Consider the following 11,995-nt stretch of genomic DNA (forward strand, 5'->3'; position numbering starts at 1 on the left):
TGTTCAAATGGAGTAATGCCACCGTGTAATCTCCACAAGGGCTCAGCTAATTGTTATTTGCAGCTCAGAACTGGACTGGAGATGCTCCACTCATATGAGGATTAAAAAATGCAATAAGCACAAAGCTGTCAAAAAGTTTGATGATTTTTATTGGGGATACAAAAAAATTGGAGGTGACGGCATGAAACCACAAAGTATTTACAAATGCGTATCTACAACAACAAAACTGCAAAGTGTGGATGCAAAAAGAGGTTCAAACAGACAGCGAGGCTCTAAAGTGCTGACATTTCCACACAACGGGGAATGCGTCGATACGTTTCCAAATGCTGACACCGAAGCTCTCGCTGCATGACACAGGAAGCCACTTGACACTGGAGCGAGTCTTCCTGCTTCTATATTCTCCCCTTTTGTATACTTTCTGACTACCTAAGAAGCCTCCTCGTCGATCTTGGGCGCCAGGTAGTATTTGACGTGGCCCATGTCAGCAATCTTGTATTCCACCACTGCGGAGATTGAATCAAATTTTGAAAAAGGACGATAAGAAAGCGGAAAAGCAGTACTACGGTACAATGGTGTCTTTATTTAAATGTGTAAATTATTTATTTTACGTTCACTTTTAGAGTAAACTTCAACTGGGAGTCACGATCAAGACATGGGTCAAGTGAAGAACTTGAAAGTCAAGGGACCACTGCCGTATTTGTTCCTGTGGCCATGTACGTCGCTTACCTAGAGGAATGTCCGCCGACATGCTGAGGGTGACCGTCTTGGACAGCGGAGTGGCTTTGGTGAAGAAGTTTAAGTAGTTGAGGGCAAAGATGAGCTGAACTGGCTCGTTCATCTCAACAGTCACCTGGAAACATTCAAAATATTTATATCAATGCTTTTTTTTTTTAACCTGAGCAGACAACACATGACTGTACTTTTCACACATAAATCTTCCCAGTTATGGTTTTATCAAGGAATTCTTTTTTGACATGTTATTGTATCGTGTATTTCAATGTACTTTACTCTGTATTAGAAAAATTTAGCTTTTGGTTTTTTTTGTAGCCATAAATTTTCTTTAGTGATTTTATTTTCAACTACAATTTGAAATCCTATCAATTCCATTTTAGTATCAAGATAACATACCTAAATATAAAAAATCTTTTCAGACAACAGGCGCTTAACTGAATGATTTGAAATAAAAAATATTTTACCTCATTTGTTATTCTCTTAGACTATTTGCTTTTGTTTTTCTAACAAAACAAATATAAAATTTTCAACTGAACATATAATTTTAGATGATTGTATCTAATAATTCAAGATTATTTTACTTTAATGTTAATCTTTTAAAAGAAAATATTTTATGTTTTTTTAAAGGTCAAACTCACCGCTTCCTCTTCCTTGTCTACGTTGCTTGTTTGGGACAGCTTGATGTTTCCCGTGCCCAACTCTCCGTTGGCGGAGAACTTGACGCCATCCTTGGCGCAGGAGATCATGACGGCGTCGCCGATCTGCGAGAGATCGCGGCAGATGCGGGAGAACTCCCCTGATGGCATCTTCACCACGCAACTGTACTCCTGCTCCTGTGAACATGGACGAGAGAAGGTCGGAAAACGTCGCATCGCATTATGCTGCGCCAAGACAAAAAAGCTCAGCAGGAACTTACTGGAATTCCCAGCTGCTCCACATCGAGGTCCATCAACTTCATCTCGTAATCTGACACCTTCTCTTGGTCTGAAGAATAAAATCAACATTAAAGAAAAAGCTCAAACAAGAATAGCATTGAGCAGACCCGATAATCCTGAAACTTACTGATGGTCTCGAAGACGAGCGCGAGTGTGTCTGCATTGTCGTCAGCTCGGAGGGTGATGATGTCTTCGTTACCGGCGCACTTCAGGATCTTTGACATACTGGGGGTAAAAAATAAATGAATACATGAATAAAAATAAATGACATCTTGTTCAATACTTATAATTATAGTTGCTGAATTGAAAGGTTGAGTTTGTCTTGTTCTCCGTAAAGATTAAAAAATGGCTTGGAAAATTATGCTATTAAGCTAACAATAAACAGTAAAATGAGTAAGTAAAATAGTTGGTATTTTTTATTATATACAATACATAGAAATAAGGCATTTCAGGAAAAATGTTTTTGCTAATTTTTTTTTTGTTGATTATTAACACTTTTAATTAAAGCGTTATTCCTTTAAAAAAGCCGTAGGAACTAAATAGTTAAAGAATGAATCGACGTTATTGGTCATTTCCACCATGGCGCTATCTGACCCGTATGCAAATAAGGGTTGACGTCAGAGTGACTCGCTACCGGAAGTGAAAATTCCCGGGTTCAACACGTATTCCCGCCAACTATCAAATTGGCGCTCAAGTGACGTCGACACGCAATGACGACAATTGCGAACGAATACCGCTCCAAGTCAAAGACTTCAAACTCTTGAGAGGATTTGTACCGTGTCAACATTCTTACAACATGCTTCAGTGTTTAATATTAACCAAACTGAAAGCTTTTATAGGCTGCTCCAACTCCGCCATGACGGCCGCCTTCCTTCTCCCCTACTCAAGCTTCTGTTGTCAGCGCAACAACAAAGTCATGTTACGATTAAAGATGGTGTTGGCATTAACATGAAAACACTTTGGTCCTGCAAAATGTTAACTACACACGCTTGTTTAAAGAAGAAAGCTATGATTTGCCTCCAGTCCCAAAAATCACGTTAGCAATTAGCTACCACCAAAATGCTTTAATGGCGACACATACTCGTTCTCAATGAGCTCAAAACTATGTTACTTGGCTGACCTGCTCAGATTGACTCCCATGGCGAGGTTTCTGTCGCAGCGATAAGAGTCGAAACCGTCGCTGCGAAGGGTGAGCTGCACCAGGGAGACGTGAGAGGAGTCCATGCTCTGCAGCGAGATGCCGGACGAGCTGACGTCCCAGCATGCCTCCGTGATCAGATCCTTCAGGGCCTCCAGCACCTTCTTCAGGATGGATCCCTGGACTAAGCGAGCCTCAAACATGTTTGCTGTTGGGTGTTTGTTGAAGAGGATGACTTGACGGAAATGGAGCAGTCGGGGTTACTTCCTCGAAGTTGGGGAGGAGGTGGAGATAAAAAGCCACGAGTTGGAGTTACGGCCGAAGAAGAAAAACCTTAGCAAAAAGCCGCTGTGCGTTGTTAAATTGAGTTAAGTTCAGTCCGTAGGAGACAAGGTTTGCGCCGATTGCGCGCGCTACAGCTATGTTATAATGGATCGGCGTCCTGACGTCATTTCCGCTACCGGTGAAGCGCACGCCTTTTAAGAAAAAAAAACCAGACAAATGTACTCTAAACGCGGCCATTTTGCAAAGGTCAGCCCGCCAAATCGCAACCTTAATAGACCCAATGCACTTGTTTTACTTTAGAAACTTATCAGCAGAAACCAGCAACCAAAATTGTCACAAAAATTACTATCTCGTCTAAGTTTATTCCCAAGAGTACTTACTACCGCAGTGTGTGCCCTTTATTTCGATCGGTGTTGGCGGTTGGAAAAAAACGTTTCCGTGCATTACCGCCACCTACTGGTATGCAGTATGGCTCTGGTATGTATTACAGTAAGCGATCTTGCCTCTTGAAGCAAATCTAAAAAAGAATAAAAACACTCTTTTGCAGTGTCTTACGACCTCCGATATTTTTTTTCTTAAAAAGTGGCATGTTTTATTTCCTAATAACATTTTTGACAATGGATTATCACGTTCCATTTCTTGTCCACAACAAAATGTTCCTGAATTCTGCTTTTCTTGCCCCCTTGAGAGGTTTAGATCAGGGGATGTCAATATTTGCCAACAGTGGGCCTGCTAAGCCTTTTGAGACCTTTAATGATTAAGGCTATAGAAATAAATCTGACTTGAGCAACTGCTGTTCAATTGAATGTGTTCAAATATAATTGTTTTATCTCAACCTGTCCTCTTGAATTTTCCTCTAATTTCTGTGGAACCATCACTTCCTATCATTTTCGCACTGCTTTTGTCAATTCCTCATTGGATGGACAAAGCAATTATTCCGTTGTATGAATGGCAACAAGTGGCTACACAGGTAATTGTACCTTCTGCCATCTAGTGGAAGAGCATTTAATTCTGCTGGCTGTCACTATTAGGTCACCATTATTCATTGCTCTATACATGTAGAGTAGTGCCCAACTTTTAGACCTGAAGGGAAATTGCGGCGCAGTAGATGAGAATCACTGTATTAAGGCACTCACCATGTTCTTTAGTTTGAAAATTACTTCCAGGTGTTTGGTCTCAAAAACCTAATGTTGAAAGTGTTCATATATTCACTACATTGTTGCTTACTGAATAGCCATGCATTCAACTTCTAAACCGCTTGCCCTCATTAGCTTCACACAGTTGTCACAGTCAATCACATGGCCCATGGAGACAATCATTCACACCATTCCCGAAAAAGAACCAAACCCATGGTGTAGCCAATGAACTGCTACACCACCAGTGATTCCCGAAGATTCAATGACCAATGAATATTTATTGACCAATGGAAAATGCTTGGCATAAAGCCACACATTTACAATATTGGCGTTTTTAAACACTGCCTTTCCTCCCTTGGGGTAGTTTCGCACCACTTGAGGCCAGTCGTATTTCAAACTGGGTCAGGCAGCTTACAGCTCGGACAGGAAGTAGTTGGTCGCCATGGCGAGGATGGGCGCTCCCGTTGGCACGCCAGGGAAGGGGCCGCTGGAGCCAGCGATGTCAATGTGGGAGTACGGCAGAGGCGCCTCAGAATCCACACCATGCTGCATCAGAGTAACGGCAACAGACTGATGATTTTGGATCTGATGAGACAACTGAGTGAGTTATTTTCTCCCCAGGTCTACCTTGTGCAGGCCCGACGCCATGATGAGGAAGGCCGCTGGGGTCTGATGTCCTCGAGGGGTCGCAGAGGAGGGCAAGTTGTTGCACTGGAGGATATCCTCGTACTCGGATTTACCCTTGTGGAACTCATAGTCCTCCCTCCTGATGCTGGACACTTCGAAGAGGTCGCCCAGCACCTCTCCAGCTGTATGATGGACAAGGACACAAGATTATTTTTTGGCAGGAAAAGTCCCATTTAAAATGTTGAATGGAAAAGAGCCCCACTCGCTCCCAAAAGGTTCGGTTCAACATGGAAAAGAACAGCATGTTCCCTTAACCCATTTAGGCCGGGAGCACACGTCCACATTCCTACGAAAAACACGGCGCACTTGTGGACTTTGAACCAGTGGACCCAGTCGACCGTGATATATGGTTAAGATATGTTTGTAGACAATGACAATATTGACGTCTTTCTAACATAATAGAGGATGGTATTTACCAATCAATTTTTTTAAATTAAAAAATTAAACAAAAAAAAAAATTTGAAATTGAAGCTTAACCCATTAAAGCGGAAGTCAACCCAAACATATTTTTTTTAAGAATATGTTCCCAGCAGGCCCACTAGTTGAAACACGGCATTCTGATAAATATTGCGTTTGTGGAATAAGTGTTATGAGTAAATCCACTCATTTTTAGCCATCTGTGGGGGCGGCCATTTTGTCTTCTGTCGACTGAAAATGACATCACAACTGCTCACAACGACCAATCAAGGCTGACGTGTTTTCTGAATCTGAGCCGTGATGAGCGGATGAAATGAGTGGCGCTTAGTTTGACTAAACCTTCATATTCAACTGTACTTAGATGAACTCTGGTTGTTTTAACCAGGATTATATTTTCCCCCAAGTATATTTAAATTTCCTATTGAGATCCAACTTTTATTTTGGCAAATTCATATTTTAGTCCTATTAATTCCCACCATAACAATTCCTGCAGTGTTGCAACCATAGAATGACTTTATCTCACCTTTCTGCCACTGTGCTGCATTGCCGGCACGATGGGCGGGTCCATTATCCATGATTATCTGCAGAGAAATTCCAAGCTGAAAAACTCCAAGTATCACACTGACATTCTTTGCCATTCAACACTGGAGTCAGCACTTACAGAGTAGTTGGGTCCCATGGCTCTGATGGCGTGACCGGTCAGAGTTGCGATTGTAAACAACTGAGGGGAAGTCTCGTGTACTGCCTGTGTGAAGATGAAACAAAAAGTGTCAAAACCTTTGTGATCTATTTTATAAGATGGACCCTAGCTGAGTGAAGACCTCTGCCAAGGCCAACATGTTGGGAGAGAAAATTGTGCCGAGTGCCAAAATATGTCTGTCAAACAACAAAATTCTTAACACCCCACACCGCAGGATTACCACTCAGGATGTTGTTGTTTTTTTTTTTTTTTTTAGAAGCATCCGCCAATTGTGTCTTTGCCGACTTTGACTGCAAGACTGGGAAAAAAAATCCTAAAATTCAACACAATAATTGTTATATGTGTACACTAAAAATCTAAGTTGAAATGACCTTCTCCTTCATCTCACAAAGCAGGTCAACCATCACCATGCGTCCCTCGGCGTCCGTGTTGCCCACTCGGACTCGGCGGCCCGCGCGAGAAACCACCAGCTCGTCTGCCACATAGCAGTCTGAAAGACAAATAGACAGCCTTTGCTTTAAAATAGGCCACTATCCGGCATTTCATTTTTTTTTCCCTACTTAGATTCGACACTATCATTAAATGTCACTGACCTGCACCCACGCTGTTGCGCACCATAGCCATGGAACCAACAACTTTCAGGTTTTTGGGCTTCAGCTTAGCCAAAATCTAAAATAGGAAATGATATTAGTGGCACTTAGTACACACAGTGGACCCCAGTCTATTTGTGGCTTGCTATTCAAGCTTTTTTTCCTGAGTAAGATGGCACACGATTGGACCTGTGAGCAATTTATTGCTAACGGGTAATGTAAGATTTGAGTGAATGACAAAATGTTCAGGATCATAGTTTATGATGATTTTAGCGTTCATTTCTACGGCTGTAATTGGAATGTGTGATGTGTCAGTCAAAGAGAAGATGTCAGTTGGGGGTAACTATCTTCCAAGGGAGAAGAAATAATTTACATTTCAAAATGTAAATGAAATAGAATGGACTCATACCGGGACTGGCTAATTGACTTTTCTATTGCTCGGATTCATGGCACAGAGGTGCTCTTTTGATGCTGAAATGGCTAGCGCGCTCACCAGCTGCGCAGCTGACTTGAGCTAGCAGGCTAGCCATGATGGGAGCTTTCGTTCCTTGTTATTTTTAGATGCGGCTACTCCGCTGCAAGCTAGTCTTGCTGTCTTCTCTGTGCAACTATGGACAACTTGATTTACCCTTCTCCATTTTCATTTAATTTTTGGGATGTGAATTGGGAGGGAAAAAAAACAACCTTATAACAGTAGCCTATTGTTTACAAACATTTCCCCACAGATCGGCAGGGGTTTTCTTTCATGCAGCCTTGTGTGGATTACAGTCGCCTAACTATGACAGACCGTGTCAGTGTTTTCTCAGCGCAGCTCACCTGGAAGAAGCCTGCAACAGCAGCAGCACCACACTTGTCTCTATGCATCCCTGCCATGAAACCTCCAGCCTTGATGTCTGCTCCGCCCGTGTCGTAGGTGATGCCCTGTACACCAATCACCACAGATGCTGCTTTTAACCCATAAACCCGCAAGATTTAGAACTGGAGAAGCCCTTTGGATTACAGATTCACTGTCTTCTACTGTACTCATTTATGTGCCCCTGCTGTGTACATTGACGACTCAAACGTATTGTTTTAAAAGTGTCAATCCATCAGACTGCGTGGGCATAGCGCGTCCTCCTCTCACCTTGCCCACCAGCATGAGCGTCTTCTGGATCGGTCCCTCGCCGCAGTACTGCAACTTGATGACTCTGGCCTGGTGACGGGGTACACCTGCGTGAGAAGGGAACCATGAATGGGTGCGCTGCCAAGGAGCATGCCAACAACAACATGTGCTCTTACTGTTGGCGCAGCGGTTGACAGCAGCCAGGCAGGGGTACTCCCTCTCCAGAAGCTTCACGTCACTTATCACTTCTGCCTAAAATGGAACACACATGTTCTACATATACCACTGAACAAAAAGGCCTCAAAGCGTATGAAATGAAGTCCTCTAATAATGATGGGCGGTGGTCGTAAAAGAATATGAAATTGTTCTGCCTATCATTACGCATCACTGGCACACTCTACATAGAGATGAACAAACATATGTTTGTTTTGTAAAGACAATGAACCCCCTCTCAATCGTGGACGATTGGGGCCGAGCCCTGCCAAGGAGTAGAAAAAATATGTGAATAAGTAACACCCTCCACCCAAAAGGGGTGTGTAATTGCAGGTGCTGTACATGCCAAACGATGGCGACAAAGGCTTAAAACTGGTAGGGCAGTAAAGCAACAGCGGCACGCGTCGACCGCTCACACAGTCATGAACGTTACAAAAGTGACTATTCAGTAGTTGAATAATAATGTCACATATGGGCAAACGGATATACACTGTTCAGAAACATGAAGTCATTAAACTCACCTTTTGGCATTTGCACACAACATTGAGTGTTAGGGAATACAGTCAAATTCTACCAACAGAATACAGACTATTAGTAGCTGCACTGGGAGATAAGCAGAAACGTATACTTTTTGTTTTGAGGGTGCATTCAAGTCAAATGTAAATGAAAAAAACAATTAAACCTACCAACACCAACATTCCACAGGTTGGTGCCAAATTAAAACAAATTGCATTGGCCTGAGCACAAAATCAGTGGAGGAGAGATTTTTTGAAAATAACAGAGGATATAGGTGGTACAACAAAACAAAAAAAGTCCACTGTCATTTTCGCAACAATTACGACCTCTCATGAAACACTAATGTGCCACAGCACAGAATCCCGTGTTAAGACGGAACGGCGAAACAAAACGGGTCCTTGGCTTGACTACCTGCACGGGGCTGTTCTTGAAGAGTTCCACAACGTATTCAGCAACGCGGGGAGCGGCCATTCGCTCCGGGTCGGAGCCGCCGATGTCACGGCATGCCAGCCTAAGGAACGAGATTTTTGGATTGAAGGACTGAATGGCATGATTACGTGAGAATGCGGTGAAATAATGTGACCGTACCTTCCACTTTCCAGAGCGCCAGCCAGATCCACAAGCCTTTGTCCCTGGCTCTCGTGAGCTACCCAGAGACCCAGCGCGCACACCTTGTAGTTGGACGATTTTATGTTCGCCTCCCTCACTTCGAGAGGCTGTTTCAGGACAAACAAGCGAGCAAACAGCGCGAGCGCAAATCAAAGCCAAATAATAGGCCGAAGGACGGCTCATTGATCGAAAAATACATAGGTTGCGTCACTCGTATCTCAAGGCACCATAGGATGCAGCATACGATCTATCCAACCCAGCAGTGTGTTCATCGTACCATGTAGAGCGCATGAAGAGCGCCCAGTGCAGCCACCAGGGTGCTGTTCTTATAGTCCTTGTGCTGAGGGCAGACCAGCAGGGGGCGTTGCATTCCTGCTTTCAAGGCCCTGAAACGGAACAAGTATGAGACATGAATTAAAAAAAACAAAAAAAAAACGGACCTCCCTCGGTGTGAAAGCATACTGACCTCTTAACAGCATTGGCAGCCGCGTCACTGAAGCGTCTGACATCATCGTAGTCGCGGTTGACGGGCCCGGTGGCGGAAAACACCAATCGGTTGCCGGGGAGACCGGGGACCTTCAGGATTACGGCTTCCTCACCAAACCCGCTGTCCACCTGTTAAGTGACACTTAGACCTCAACATATACGGCTACAGTCGAAGCTTTTACACACAATTGAATACATCGAAAACTCAAGGTTTAGTTGAATGTGAGGTATCCGCTGGTATATATCCTGATATATACTGTATGTTCCATTGTTCAGCAGCTTCAGAAAAAAAGTGAGCCGTGATTGGTCGCTACTTGAGCAACTGTGACGTATCGTGTCAACAAATTCAACTCAATCGTGTTAATTTTTTTTAATGTTATACTTGTTTATTAAAAACATTTATTTTTTTAGTTAAATTGCTGTAACGCGCTCAGTGTTAACTTACTATTAGCATTAATGCCGTGTGGCTATATTGCATGTATTTGCTCTGTCTATCTGTGCTAAAACTCTCCCAAGTTACATTCAGTCCTTTTACTCAAAAAAATAAAGTCGCCTGAGATGAGTCAACACACATATTGAGTAGTTCAATATATGTGTTCGCAGATTTAAATTTGAAAAACAACTTAAATGTAACTATTTTGAGAGAGTTACAACAAGTAAATGCCACCTATTCTGTGGAATGGCCTAACAACATTTGGACATTTGACATACTGTTAAGTTAAAAAAAAAAGCCTATTTCTATAATACTTTGATGTCAAAGGATACTATGGTCTTTTATGATTTTCAAGCATGTCCTGACTGTGATTACATCACTCACCTGGTAACCAAACATATTAATTTGCCTTCTAATTCCCGGAAAGGTTCCATATTTTTGTTAGATCTCGGCACTTTAACCACATGTTGCAGTGATGTATTAAGGCTATTTTGTCACATTTTGTATGTACATACTAGGTCAGGGGTTGGCAACTGCGGCTCCGGAGCCACATGCGGCTCATTCATCTTTACTGTATGTTGCGGCTCTGCGTGGATTGGGGAAAATAAATTATACGTGTCCGATTGAAGTGCATGTTAAATGTTTGCGGCACCCGTCGAAATTGGACCCGTGGAAATTGGGTCGAAATAGCTCTTTGAGTGAAAAAGGTTGCTGACCCCTGTACTAGGTATTTACAACTTACAGAATTGTAGTCCTGCAAGGGGGCTTTCAGACACTCAAGTTTGGAGGGCAATTCATCATGGCTCTGAGTCACCAAGATGACACCATCAAATCTGTAGGTGCAAAAATGTATAACCAACAAAATGTCTGTCTGCACAGGATATGCAAACCAACAACAAAAAAAAAAAAGAGGATGTGTGCCCTTTCTTTCAGTACTCACTTCTGGTCCTTGAGGTCAGTGGTCCACTCAATGGGTTGCACACTGCCAGAAAAAAAAATAATAATAACATGTTATTAGACATAGACACCTTTGCTTCCCAAAGATAAGATTCGAAGCCGCCAGACATCAGTGTAAATTAATGATGAGAGTGACCAAAGCGTGGAAGGACCTTTGATCGTTCAATTCTTATCTCTAAACCTTTATTGTGCTTTGACGTGCAGTTTTTGTAAAGAGACAAGGCAACTTCAGAAAACGTGTAGGCAAGTAGCCATCTGTATGACTATACAACACTCATTTCAAGAAAACTCAAGTGAGTCATGCTCAAAACGTAAGTGAAAGCAGTCGAGTAAATTAAAATTAAAATTTAGACATCTAGTTACTCATAAATAAAATACCAATGTAAGATCACATCACAGAGGAATTAAGATTCTCCTTACACATCACAGAGGAATTAAGATTCTCCTTAATTTAATGCTATATAGTACTGCACCGCCTTAAAAATAAAATAAAAAGTCACACAAACGTCTTAACGGGTTTCTACTTATACATTGAATTTTGCAGTTTGGTTAACTCCCAGTAGCAAACCAGTTGCGGGATTACAGTACTAGATAGAGCGGTTCTCACCTGGTGCACATTGTGTTGGTCCTCCTACTTCGTCGTCGACCGAGAAGTGGAAAAAGAAAGAGAACAGACTAACGAAAGCCGGTGACAATGGACCAATCCCAATACCCACACTTGTTCCAACGGTCTTCGCTGAAGTGCACATGTATTCGAAATGCACACGTGGTTCGAGGGCGCAGGTTACGATCGTACAATACTTGTAGAAATGGGACACGTCGTGTGACGTCATAGATTTATGCCCTAGCGAGGATGGCGGCACGGGTTGTTGTTTTGGCAATGTTGCTGTTTGAAAATGTATTAAAACTTCAGTAACGTAGTGGTTAAGTAAAACTCGGGCTCGGTCTTCCAGTCAATGGGAGCCATGGCTCCATAATTTGGACTATTTGCGGCTCCTGCACGATATGCAACGCATGCGCAGAAGATTGCTTAGTACGGCAGGTAAATTGGGACAAAAT

The 11,995-nt window shown here is 42.6% G+C and overlaps 2 protein-coding genes across 2 annotated transcripts; both read right to left on the bottom strand.

Moving 5' to 3' along the window:
• Positions 1-131: 131 nt before the first annotated feature.
• Positions 132-3,270, bottom strand: pcna (proliferating cell nuclear antigen). Its single transcript, XM_086032147.1, has 6 exons — positions 2,788-3,270; positions 1,795-1,892; positions 1,649-1,716; positions 1,371-1,565; positions 727-850; positions 132-503 (listed from the first exon to the last, which is right to left on the bottom strand). The coding sequence occupies exons 1-6, from the start codon at positions 3,006-3,008 to the stop codon at positions 427-429; spliced, it is 783 nt and encodes a 260-aa protein (XP_085888273.1). The 5' UTR covers positions 3,009-3,270; the 3' UTR covers positions 132-426.
• A 1,214-nt stretch (positions 3,271-4,484) lies between these two features.
• Positions 4,485-11,944, bottom strand: LOC147147130 (putative aminopeptidase W07G4.4). The gene is made up of 16 exons (XM_086032138.1): positions 11,544-11,944; positions 10,920-10,961; positions 10,722-10,812; positions 9,527-9,675; positions 9,338-9,446; positions 9,040-9,167; positions 8,863-8,962; positions 7,899-7,974; positions 7,744-7,829; positions 7,437-7,541; positions 6,624-6,699; positions 6,402-6,520; positions 5,992-6,075; positions 5,854-5,911; positions 4,854-5,035; positions 4,485-4,772 (listed from the first exon to the last, which is right to left on the bottom strand). The coding sequence occupies exons 1-16, from the start codon at positions 11,552-11,554 to the stop codon at positions 4,638-4,640; spliced, it is 1,551 nt and encodes a 516-aa protein (XP_085888264.1). The 5' UTR covers positions 11,555-11,944; the 3' UTR covers positions 4,485-4,637.
• Positions 11,945-11,995: the final 51 nt, after the last annotated feature.

This window comes from Filicampus tigris, chromosome 5 (genome assembly GCF_054856515.1).
Source record: "Filicampus tigris isolate MCC_2025a chromosome 5, RoL_Ftig_1.0, whole genome shotgun sequence".
NCBI classification, from domain to species: domain Eukaryota; kingdom Metazoa; phylum Chordata; class Actinopteri; order Syngnathiformes; family Syngnathidae; genus Filicampus; species Filicampus tigris.